Raw genomic sequence first — 12,097 nt, forward strand, 5'->3', positions numbered from 1 at the left:
TGTTGCTTCGGGCCGTGCCGGACCGGAGGATGCCAATGGTGCGTAAATGTTTTGGCCATTTGAAGATGCACTGAGGACCATGGATAGAGGAGGATATGCGGGAAATAGTGGTTCATGTCCGTGATATCTCACAATCTTGTAGAATCTACGGGCACATTTGCGGTCAGATCAACCATGAGGGTGGTTTGGCCGCGCAAGAAGAGAAGAGCTGACTTTCAGGGCTCCTCGAAGCATACCTACCTACTCACAACAAACTGCCACGTGTCAAGCACGCAGTGACGATTCCAGCAATGGCCAGGACCTTTTCCTCTTCAAATTTCCGGGCCACAATCTGCACGCCAACTGGGGCCCGTCGTAGATCTCGGGATCATCTGCGGAGCCAGGCGTTAGAACCCAAGGTAGGGTAAGTGGGGGGAGAAGGGAAGGACTTACAGGCCTCCCAATTTTGTTTATCGACGTCGTTGAGAGGTCTGTAGGCATCATCGCCCTCTGGGACGACGTCGATCGCCTTGTCTTCCTTGGTCATGGGGATGACAGCCGCTGAGTAGTTCATCAAATTGATAATTTCGGTGTAGGCTGTTTGTTTATCGTCAGCTTGAAACACAGCTTCCGGCGGTGCAATGCGGCGTCTATAACCAGTATGATAATATTTGCCTGGAATCACCGCGGCGTGCCGGGCCACTGGCATGATGACGGCATCCACGATCTGGCCGTCGCTCTCGCTCGTCGAGTTCCAAGGATCAGAATGCGCGGCTTCGTACTCAAGCCCTTCTAAGGTGAGGTTCTGATACTCGAGGAGGTCGATCGGCGACTTGAGCTGGAATGCTTCCTCGAGGTCGGGCATCAGGGGCTTTCCTGAAAGGGCGAGGTGGGAGTGGATGTTGTTCCCGCCGTCTGCTAAGAGGAAGGAGACCTACGGGCACGCCGGATTGTTGTCAGTCTGCAGCCAAACAATTCCGACATTGAAGAGAACCTAGAGGGAGGCTTACATGCACCCGCTTAGCGGTAGCTTGAAGCGGCGGCTCCCAATCGACCACCTTATGCCCGGCTGCCCTGAGGGCATCTGCGACATGACGGAGACCCCTGGTGATGGGAGGGTGCGGGCCAACAGCTTGATCAGTCCTAATGACACACTTAATTAGCTTAAAAGTAGCAAGATGATGAGCGGGTGTGAAAGGACAGTCAATGGCTATCGGGAAACACTTGAATGCATAAAAGGAAAGCAAGTACGTGCTGAGGTAGTAAACATGTGGTGAAGGATAGAAAATAGGGGTCAAAACATGGTGAAGAGACATTAAGACATAGAAAGTAAGTGCCAAGGAAAAAGTGAATATGTTTTGAAAGATAGTAAGTAGGTGTTATGAGGGGATTTGATATATCCTCAATGACGATAGGTAGGCATATTAAGGAAGCAGATATGTCTGTCATGAGAGTCAATAGGCGTGGGAGAACAGGTGCGTACCAAAGAATTCCGAGTTTTAACGGCTTTGAAGCTGTTCCATCACCTCTAGCCCGGCACCGATGTTCATCGAAGACATCTTGACGGGAGGGAATCGGCACCACTGCTGCTCCCAAGGTTTGGTGGAAAACGCGGCACGAAGGGCAAGCTCGAGCCCTCCAACGGACGTGCTGAGGAAACCAACAGTCGGTCGGTATGTATTCTGGCCGGTATTGGTGTTGGCGACGTCGCGGTACAAAACTCGTTCGGGGGTAGGCTTGAGGGAAAAGATTCCGTTGAACGCAGCAGGAATGCGAACCGAGCCGCCGATATCTGTCCCAACGCCTAGCACACTGCCCCCCAAGGCTTGAAGCGCATCGTCGCCTCCGGAGGAACCACCACATGACAGATTCTGGTTATGCGGGTTTAGTGTTTCGCCGATGATGTTGTTTTTCGTCTCACCAAAGAGAAGTGTCTGCGGGAGGCCCGTTTGGCAGCACAGCCCTGCACCCAAAGACAGGAGTCCTGTAGTGATTTGATTCTCGATCTTGTGAGTCTGGTTGGGGTCCTTGATGCCGAGGTTGCTGCCTATCCATCCAACGTAACCCATAGTCGTATAGACGCCTTTGATGTGAAACTGGTCCTTCAAACTGATGGGAAGGCCATGGAGAGGTCCAGAGACCGTTCCTGTCTCCTTGAAGCCAGCGTGGAGAGCCTTGGCACGTTCCAAGGCCTGGTCAAAGAAGATTTCATGAAGACAGTCGCCCTACGAAAAATCAGGGCACGTTAGCATACCTGTACTTCTATCTCTCTGGAGCGAAAGACGAGGTATGTGGAAGGCTTACAATTTGGTAGGCAATGGCTGGGGCCTTACAAAAGGCCGTGGTGACCTGTAGAGCACTGTAGGTCCCGTCTTTCAAGTGATTGACAATATCTGGGGCGTCTTTGGCTAATATCGACACTTCGGCGGCTTTCAAGTGCTCTGGCACAACACCGGTGATGTCGCGCTGGCTTTTTGCTTTCGCCAGGTCCTCTGGTGAGAGCTTCCAATCGTCGCGTATACTGGCAAGAAGGCTCTTGCGCTTCTCCGCCGCGCGGGTCTGCCAATTTGAGCTCGGAATTGACATGCTGCACGACTTTGAGGACGGATTTACAGAGTGAAAAAAGAGAAGCCGAGAGGGAGATGAAAATTGGGGAAATGGCGGAGAATTTCGATGGGCAGAGTGCTCTTTTATTCCAGATTGCTTCGAGCACAGTTCAAGCTTTTTCACGTGGGACGTGATATATTCAGATGAAAATAGTCTGGAACTACGTTCCTCTGGGGCTTGCATCTTGCATCCCGCCAATGTCAAGGCAGTGGGTGTTGCGCCTATCCATGAGAAGGGTTCTGGGGACCTTATGCTGGATCCCGTCCTAGCTCAGGACAGATGCTACCACAGATTTCGAGAGACTTTGCCCCAGCTTGTGCCTCTATATCTTACAATGTACCCTACCACGGTAGAGATTTAGAATATCTGGGTTAAGTTCTAAGAAAGTCATTTATGGCCATGGTTATGAAATGTAAATATGTGGAATTGATCGAGTTCTCAGAGGCCGGGCCTTACTCATTGAATGTATTGTATCATTTCCAGATTATGTGTGTCCTCCCTCCGGCGGTTTCAGCAATCTTTACCAAATCTAAACTGTCTTCTGAACATGGGACTCTTTGGCTGGTGATTACCACCAGCATCTCAGGGTTAGGGTCCTCTCTCTTAGGCCATCGCGATGTGTCTCCACGCAACTCTGCCCCGCATTTTCCACCGTGACGTTCTCTTTTCTTCGCCCACCCTAAACTGCTGAGACAAAAACCAAGTTCCTGCTGTACAAACAACGTTCATTTCAAGTGCAAAAATGACATCGTTTCTATTTCGTTCCAGCAGAAACCCTCAGTACAAACTCGTCTTCTACGTCCCAACCACCCACCTTCGAATCTGCAAAGACGCCGTCTTTGCTGCTGGAGCAGGCCGTTATCCCGGAGCTGGCAATTACACAGAATGTTGCTGGACAACATTGGGAACTGGACAGTTCAAACCGGGACACGGTGCCAAACCTTACAAGGGAAAAATCAACGTACTCGCTGAGGAAGAAGAGGCTCGGGTTGAGACACTGTGTGTGGGAAAGGCCGTGGCCAAACGCGCCGTGGAAGCTCTGAAGAAGTATGTGTTGGAGATGATGTTCTTGATTTGCCATGTCAGCTAACGCAGCCGATAGGGCACACCCATACGAGGAGCCAGCTTATGAGGTTTACAAGATGGAGGACGTGGAAAGCTGGCGCCTAGGCTCTGGATTGCGAGCCAAGTTATGATCATCAAGAGATATGGCAAGCAAGTCTTACAATCAGAGAGTTTGACAGATGTTTCTGGCCTTCCTACCGCCTGTATCTAACAATTCTTCCAACCCTGTCAACACGCAGCCAATGAAGCCGCAGCTTGGCAGCGCCCCCGCTCGCCGATGTCACCTCAACGGAGGCGACTCCTGAAGCGCGTCAATCCCATTATGTCCATCATCCGTCCATATTCAATCACTAGGGCCAGGACGGAATGCCTACGATATGCGACTCATCAATGTGTCTAGCCTTCAGATTGAGGAATTTTACGGAACCGATATACCCCCGTACGCCATTCTATCTCATACCTGGGAAGCAACAGAAGCCAGCTTCCAACAATGGACCAAACGTGTAACAAGAATACGAAAGTTCAAGCATCTAGGCTTCGAAAAGATCTACGCAGCGTGTAAACGCGCACGGGGGAACGGGCTCGGCTACGTATGGGCAGATACTGTCTGCATTGACAAAACGAGTTCGGCCGAGCTGTCTGAGGCCATCAATTCGATGTATGCGTGGTACGAAAACGCCCAAGTCTGCTATGTCTACCTGTCAGACGTTAGGATACCGTCAAGGGAAAGTAGCCTGGATGTATTGACCCTGTTTCGTCGGTCTCGGTGGTTTACACGCGGATGGACCCTACAAGAGCTTCTAGCACCGTCTAATATCGTATTCTACACAAGAGAATGGGTGCAGATGGGAACCAAGCAGGCGTTGGCAGTTCTTATTCGCGAAATCACAGGGATTGACGAAGGCTGTTTGAGAGGTACCAGGCGGGTCACTGTCTGCAGCGTCGCACAACGGATGAGTTGGGCTTCTCGAAGAGTGACGACGCGGGAGGAGGACGTCACATATTCATTGCTCGGCATTTTCGGAATCAGCATGCCATTACTCTACGGGGAAGGAAGTCAAAACGCGTTTAGGAGGCTTCAGGAGGAAATTATCAAGGTGTCTGACGACCAAAGCATCCTTGCCTTCAACACCGATTCATCCGACAATACGCTACTCGCCCACCATCCGAGTGACTTTGCCTCCCAAGGAGGAGTGCGACCCAGCTTTGCGCCCAAGCTGACACCACCTTTCACTATGTCCAATGCTGGGTTATCACTGACTACGCCTTTGATTTACACCATGTCCCCCTACTGGGTGTTGGCTGTGTTGAACTGTGTGGAGCTACACTGGGCCCAGGAAGATGTCAGGGCACGGTCAATCACTTGCCTCCCGCTTCTCGGTAGGGACAAGAAGTTCATGCGGGCTCGCGCGCCGGTTACACTCATTAGCTTGGGAGTAGACTTGGTAGGCAATCAGGGGACATTGCGGTCAAAACACAGCGACTCTACGCCTGAAGTCGGGGGTAATGACAGTGATAGCAACACAGCATTGGCAGAGAGCATCTCTAGTATTGCGAAAACCACGCCCCTTGAGATACAAGATTTGACAACTCGGAAAGACACGGATATCCTCGTCACCTACTTCTCTCGAATCTACCCTTTATATGGTACTGAGATGGACGAGGCGATGAAGGGTTTTGAGGTTATCGACGTGGGGCCATCCATGAAGATACCTGATCGGGGGTTCATGATCGCATTTCCACGGGGAATGGGATCCTACCGGTACTTGGACTCGTTCCCTAAGGGAGACCTCTATCCGAACATCAGCTTCTTCATGCCTTCCGCAACCCCTCCGACGAGTACAAGAGAGAAGATGGAGGAGAACCGTGGAAACGTCACCAGAGGCCTGCTTGTTTACTCACACGAAATGGCGGGGAGATTCAAGCCTGGCTTCTTGGAGGAAATCGAGATCGTAGGTATCTATCTCGCACTGGACTCTTCAACTGGTAATTGGACATGTCGGATTTTGGACCTGGAAAGGCGAATTTCTGGGCCCGACTTGGAACACAAGTGGATTGTAAAGGGGGATGAAATGGTGCTTTACAAACCTGAGGAATGGCCCCATTACGACCAGCAGCGAAATATGGTCGTCGCAGCTCGCACAAGATTTGAGACCGCCAAGGGGCATCCCTGTAAAGAGGCGATCATGGTGGAAATCGTCTTTGACCTGAAAGAACTGCTGAAGGAAAGAGATCTGGAAGGGTGAAAGAGCTTGTCTACCCACCCTCCTCAGGCAGCTTCGAATATTGTTGAGCACGTCTTTTGGCTCAGCAACCTATCATCAGGACATCTCGGGGTCCCTCACCACCCCGAACCAACCACACCAGGCTGAATATCAGAGTGTCTAGTTCACACTGTGCTCTAAACACAGCAACAGATCATCGCCTTGCTTTCTTGGGGGCCAAAACTGTGCCGAGATTCCGGGTAGCGCTTGTGGCGGGCTGGGGGGTTGCCGCGCTAGAGGCCTAATGAACACGGCCCGACACCCGGAGGATTCTCTCCAACACGAGGAAAAAATACGTGATGAGATCCCAAAGCAGAAGTGTCGATCTGGACCTTTTTGTGTTGTTTATGTATGTCCTTACTCTTGGACGAGCCGTCTCTTGGCCTCGATAGTGTCTTACACATTGCCCAGTCCGGGTGTTTCCCGCTACCCGGTCTGGGCTGTGTTCCGATTCGGGATTGTACGACCCGAACTGGACCGGAGTCTAGAGGATTCGACGCGCGAAAATATTGTATGAATTTGGCTAGGCCGCGCCCATTTCGAAATATTCCTGTTTATGAGTTGTGATATCAAAAGCTGTCACAATAGAGATTTCAGCTATCGGCCCATTGAGCTGTCCACCGTTGACGTCTGAACGGCCGAATGTGCGGGTCGTGTCTGAATGTCAGGGCTCCCTTGAATCCATGAATCCATGATCGCTGGACACCAAGTGGAGATCTCCCGCTCAGTGGGGAATCGAGCTTAATCGGACTGCACCTCGTATCAAACGGCTCTATCGACGCTCTGCATGCAGGGTTTGACGTTTTGTTCAACTGCGCACGTAGCGGCGTCTGGTTCGGTCTACGATGGGCTCTCGGCGTCGGCCGGCCTTTCTGTCAAGAGCAGTTCACTGGGAATTGAGAAGTTGACACCATCGAACTGTCAACTGGCTAAGCCCAACTGGGGTCCCCGCAGTTGGCTGTTGGCCTCTAAAACACATCCTCACTGCCCGTTCACTGCCTCAGCGAGGCCATTGACACCCGGACTGGTTTAAAAGGGACCACCAGTTCACAAATCGGAGGAAAATATCTCTTCCGGCCGTACAGCTAACTCCCGTTGTTCCTGAAAACCCCACCTCTGCGTTGATCGGCTTGGCACGCCTGAGGTGTGGAGCTGCCGCCTAGCGTCGCGAGCGCACTGACCAGCCACCTTTTGCTGAATAAAAAAAACCTCCACATTCTCAGCTTCACTGCTTGTTTATCACACAGAAGCCTAACAACAAGGGAAGAGTCTCGGCGGTTCCTAAACCGCGCATCATGAAAAGTCGAAAAACACGAGTCAGGACTGCCGAATCTTGCCAGTCTGCAAGCAGTCGCCGCATTTGGATGACCGCCACCCTCTTTCGATGAGCTCACCGTCCGGCAGCGAACCACACTCAGCGGCGCCTGTGGGTGAGCGCCATCAAAAAGCCACCAGTTTCTGACGCAATTCCGCTTGTATAGGCCCGGTCGAGTCACAGAGCCAAAAACCAACTCGACAGTTTGGTTGTTTCCGTCATTTTTCCATCATCGCGTTGCGCCACACACCGACCAACAGATATCGATGCAACAGACCGACAGGGGCCTCACACCCACGCCGTTCAGCCCGATTTTGGGTCCGGCCCATGTTGCCTCCTGAATGGCTGGTGCTTCCCCCGTTGACATTGCCTTACCACCTTCCACGTTCTGGTCAGCGCTGGAAACTCGGCATTGCCCACCAACGACCTTCGTAGCAGTCGAATTCAGCACCAAACTCTGAAGACACCATGCCCCATCGAGCTGTGAGGCCGTCGGTTCAGCTCGAACACCGATGAGAGGACAAGCATTGACAAGCCAGACAAGCCTCATCAAGCTTTGAAGGATTATCTTTGGCATGGCTTGGCCTCTGCGGCGACTACAAGCCAAGTGGACCGAGGAATTTGTCTGACTTCTTACTTTGCAACACGTGTGCCGTCCCTGTCCGGGAAATACAATCAAAGTTGTGCTCGCTTCGAGACGGCATTTGCTGACAAGCATGCATATTGGTGAGGTAGCACAGCTGTGGTTTCATATACACTAGCCGCATCGAGCAGGGACCAGCACTGAACATCTCTTGAACCCCTACCACTTGGGTGGCTTGACGCCCTGCTGACGATCTTTCCCCTCCCCCGCAATCCGTCCCTCACGGTCCCGAGCTGCCGAGTTGTGATATTTTTTGGACGCACCCGTCGCTCACTCAGCGTCGCCGTAGCTCGAACGAGCCGAACTGGATCTTCTCGAGTTCACAAACGAGCGGTTACTGGCGCCGGCCTGCCACTATTTCTCATCTCTGTTCATTTCTGGTCGATATGAAGGCTGTTGTGCGAGGACCTGTCAGATGCAGGTGTTCCCACGCCGCTGCAACCCCCTACTTCCCCTCGCATGTGGTGTCCTGCCCTTCTGGCCTCCCATTCGCTGGCCGGCTGCGACGCCATCTCCAGAATGCAAAGATTCCCTGGGTGCCCATCTGATTTGTCGGTATTTCTCTCACACCTTTTTGTGGGGTTGAGATCCGAAAAAGTACACCAGGCTGGGTCAGGTGCAGCAACCGAATATGACGCCTCAGAGGCAAACATGCCAGCAAGGAGGGTGGCCTTTGACAAGTCTCGAACATCAACAAGACACAAGAGGATTGTCTCTTTGATCCAGCCCAAGCAAGTATTGACATGTGTGTCTTGGATTCTCCTGACTATATCGTTGAATCCACTATTTGCGATTGTCTCATGTGGCCAAGACGGCCAATGCAGACAAAACAAGGTTTGGACGGCAGGCTACTTCGGGAGCAGGGTTTCTGGGTCAATCCTAGCTGCCCAGGCACCCGATCGATGATTAGCCAGCAGAGGGTAATCCACCACCATCAGAGTGACCCTCCCGACGTCACGCAAGACGTCCCCCTGGGCATCCTTAACCAGGGGCCGTGGCCGGCGGCACAGAGCCTTCTTTTTTTTTTCTGCTTCTTTTAGTAGTCCCCTCACACCCAACCGCGACCACTCCGGCCCTTTGTGCCCCCACTCTCTTCAACATACCTCAAATACCTATAAAAGGAAGACAACCTTCTCTTCAAACCACAGTTGCCGCTAGCACCATCACGACGTCACAACTTATGAGGCGTGACCTTATATTTTTTCCACCAAGCCCTCTCTCTCTCTCTCTCTGTACTACGCCAAACACAACTTCAACAACATCCAATCCCAGCAAGACAATAATCCTCCAGCCGCATCAGAACATTCCCAGTGCATCTTCTCCAAATCCATTAGACGCACTTGCCACACTCACAATGGCGAGCCAAACCCCACGGCCCCAACTCAGAAAGAAGGCGAGCTTCCGGGACCGCTTCAAGTCATGGCAGAAATCGGCACCTCCCGCTTTGGAGGCAATTGAGGAACCAAAGCAAAAGTTTGTCTACGAGCCCAAGCATGCCGCCTCGGACTTTTCTCGCATGCCAGTGTTGCCAGTGGGCAGCCAGAGACACCGGATCTTTGACTCCAGGCGAACTGTCCCGTTGCAAAGTTTGCCTGAGGGGACAACAAGACTCAAAGCACGTAGGGGAAGCCAGTCAGAAGGGAGGAGAACAGACGACGCAGTGAACCCTCCGCCCCAGTTGGCCCTCCAACATGAGCTGGCGAGAAGAGATTCCAAGTCAAAACGATACTCCTACACTCTGGTAGAGGATCCGTTGCGGGTTTCCCAAACGGCAGCCGTCCACCAAGTTCCTATCAGCACCCGACCGATGAGTTGGGACCAAGCTCCGACAGAGCTCCGGCAGGCAAGCCACACCCCAACAAGACACCACTCTCACAGTCAGCACACCCGGCAGCCAAGAGCGTCGCCATCGACAGACTTTGAGCTATTTCTTGCCCAAGCTGAAGCCGAAGAACGCGCACATCACGAGGTTGTCTTGCGCCAGATGTCACAGCGCGCAGCGGCAGCTCAGGCGGCTTATCCCCATCGGCCTACTGTCCATCCCAATCCCCACACGCAATTTGCCAGTGCGGTGTCGGATGTAAGCGCCGCCACCACAGCCGTCGGAGGAAGGACGTCCGCCAGTGGCGGAAGCAAGAACAGCAGCCGGAGAAGCAGAGATGCTACGTCCACTGGCACCGGGAATCGATCGCATTCGTCTTTTGCCCGTCCTCTCCCAACAGAAGTCTCCCAACAGCCGCTCGAGCAGCCGCCTCAACGATTGCGCCACAAAGGACATTCAAGAAATCCCAGCTGGGCTACTGGTGCGAGTGTGGAGTTGACGAAGCTTGATACATTTGCCGCGGAAACCGCGCCCACTGTGCAACCGGTTCAGGTGTTGGGCGTGGATGAGGCCTTCAAGCCTCCCCATACACAAGTTGACCAGCCACGAACGTTGAGACGGCAGTCGAGCATAGCTCAGAAGATAGCCGAGTACATCCGACCTTCTCGACAGGTGGACGGCGGTGTTGGGTACCAGAGGAGTGGATCCAAACGTCATAGTCAGGCTATCCCTAAAGTCGAAACGCTGGCCGAGTAAGAGTTCAGATTCAAGTCTGACTGGGTATCAGAGGTGGGAGAATGAAGGATGATATCATGAATGGATGGACCGGGACACTAAAAAAGAATGGGGTCCATGTGTTTTGGGAGATACCCCTGAAGCAGGTGAATGACGACACGGGGAACGAATAAATACCAGGTTGGATATATCAAGGGACGGGCGCATATTCGAGTCGAAGTATGTCAAGACTTCTGAGATTGAAACAAGTGCTAGCTGGGCTAGAGGGGAAAGTAATCGCATCGTATGGTAGATTCAGTATTGACATCCAATGAGACGCTTACAGCTTGCTGTCACAAAGACCTTTTTCACCTGACGCTCCTGAACATAAGCTCACGATCCGTCGCCTGACGTTTGATGTCTGGGGAAGTGCACGCAAGCTAAACCTCGATTGTCAATCGATGGCGGCTACCCCTCACGCTACATCCCCAAGCGGCTCTGCAAGTACGTAACGACGATCCTCTCACCAGTGTAGGGATTCTCTTCCCCTCATGAACCCCACACCAAGCATGCCAAAAGAATATCCCGTCTCTCCGCATGCACAACCATGTCGGGGAGCCGGGAGTAGAGGGGGTTCTATTCGGAGGGTAGTACTATGCCGGCAGATGCGGAGCAATCCTCCCCAACCTCGACCGTGTGCCAGGTGTCGCGGGGTAGGTTGTGGGCGGAAATATTAACCGTGTAGACCGAACTTTGGGAGATATATTTCAACTCTGGTATCTCGCCGTCGCCAACTTTCCTGCATCTTCTCACCATTCCCAAGTTGCTACTGGTTCATTACGATGTCCTCCGGATCCTCCACCCCCGAAGCCACCACCCCGATTCCCACCCTCCCCGAGACCCACTCCGGCATCCCCCCGTATCTCCTCCCCAAAGCCACTCGCGCCAAGGAGGCCGTCTTCTCCGGCCGGACCAAACCCGCTAAGCCCCGCAGTCGTGAGGTGCCGGTGGTTCCCCAGGGTGTTTCCCGCGATCAGTTCCTCGAGGCTTTGGAGGAACTGAAGCGGGAGTTGGGAGAGGAGAACGTCGAGGTGAATGATAAACCTTTGAAAGATGGGTGGTACATGGAGCACCCCAACACGCACGACATGATGACCATTTTGGATGAAGAGGAGTTTGTCGCCGGGGCGGTTGTCTACCCGGGCAACACAGACGAGGTGGTCAAGATAGTGAAGTGGGCTAACAGATGGCTTGTTCCCATTTTTCCTATATCCATGGGGAGAAACCGTAAGTTCTCACAACCAAACAACCACGGAGGGGTGGGAGCTGACGAAAACAGTGGGCTATGGCGGCGCCGCTCCGCGAGTGAGGGGTTCGGTCACGGTTGATCTGGGGAGGAGGATGAATAAGATACTGGATATCAACCCCCAGGATTATACCTGCTTGGTTGAGCCGGGGGTGTCGTTTTACGGGTTGTATGAAGAGCTTGGGAGGAGAGGGTTGAGGGAGCACATGTGGGTTGACACGCCTGATTTGGGGGGGGGGAGTATCATTGGGAATACGGTTGATCGCGGGGTTGGGTATACCCCTTATGGGGATCACTGGGCTTGTCATTCGGGTTTGGAGGTGGTGTTGCCTACTGGGGAGGTGATTAGGACGGGGATGGGGGCGTTGACGGAGGGGGGGCT

The 12,097-nt window shown here is 52.9% G+C and overlaps 6 protein-coding genes across 6 annotated transcripts; 4 read left to right on the forward strand and 2 right to left on the reverse strand.

The window, feature by feature from the left end:
• Positions 1–367: 367 nt before the first annotated feature.
• Positions 368–1,295, reverse strand: PODANS_3_2630 (uncharacterized protein; the record flags this gene model as incomplete). Its single annotated transcript, XM_001908995.1, has 2 exons — positions 368–913; positions 996–1,295. 2 exons carry the CDS (start codon positions 1,293–1,295, stop codon positions 368–370), a joined length of 846 nt encoding a protein of 281 aa, XP_001909030.1.
• A 183-nt stretch (positions 1,296–1,478) lies between these two features.
• Positions 1,479–2,769, reverse strand: PODANS_3_2640 (uncharacterized protein; the record flags this gene model as incomplete). Its single annotated transcript, XM_001908996.1, has 2 exons — positions 1,479–2,204; positions 2,284–2,769. 2 exons carry the CDS (start codon positions 2,767–2,769, stop codon positions 1,479–1,481), a joined length of 1,212 nt encoding a protein of 403 aa, XP_001909031.1.
• Positions 2,770–3,328: 559 nt separating this feature from the next.
• On the forward strand, positions 3,329–3,782 carry PODANS_3_2650 (uncharacterized protein; the record flags this gene model as incomplete). Its single annotated transcript, XM_001908997.1, has 2 exons — positions 3,329–3,633; positions 3,689–3,782. 2 exons carry the CDS (start codon positions 3,329–3,331, stop codon positions 3,780–3,782), a joined length of 399 nt encoding a protein of 132 aa, XP_001909032.1.
• Positions 3,783–4,028: 246 nt separating this feature from the next.
• Positions 4,029–5,897, forward strand: PODANS_3_2660 (uncharacterized protein; the record flags this gene model as incomplete). Its single annotated transcript, XM_001908998.1, has 1 exon — positions 4,029–5,897. The coding sequence occupies one exon, from the start codon at positions 4,029–4,031 to the stop codon at positions 5,895–5,897; it is 1,869 nt and encodes a 622-aa protein (XP_001909033.1).
• Positions 5,898–9,053: 3,156 nt separating this feature from the next.
• On the forward strand, positions 9,054–10,451 carry PODANS_3_2670 (uncharacterized protein; the record flags this gene model as incomplete). The annotated part of the gene is made up of 1 exon (XM_001908999.1): positions 9,054–10,451. One exon carries the CDS (start codon positions 9,054–9,056, stop codon positions 10,449–10,451), a length of 1,398 nt encoding a protein of 465 aa, XP_001909034.1.
• An 800-nt stretch (positions 10,452–11,251) lies between these two features.
• PODANS_3_2680 (uncharacterized protein) lies at positions 11,252–12,095 on the forward strand (the record flags this gene model as incomplete). The annotated part of the gene is made up of 2 exons (XM_001909000.1): positions 11,252–11,696; positions 11,749–12,095. Coding segments are annotated over 2 exons (792 nt in total), but the record flags the coding sequence as incomplete, so codon positions are not given.
• Between the last annotated feature and the right edge of the window lie 2 nt (positions 12,096–12,097).

This window comes from Podospora anserina, chromosome 3 (genome assembly GCF_000226545.1).
Source record: "Podospora anserina S mat+ genomic DNA chromosome 3, supercontig 2".
Lineage (NCBI taxonomy): Eukaryota > Fungi > Ascomycota > Sordariomycetes > Sordariales > Podosporaceae > Podospora > Podospora anserina.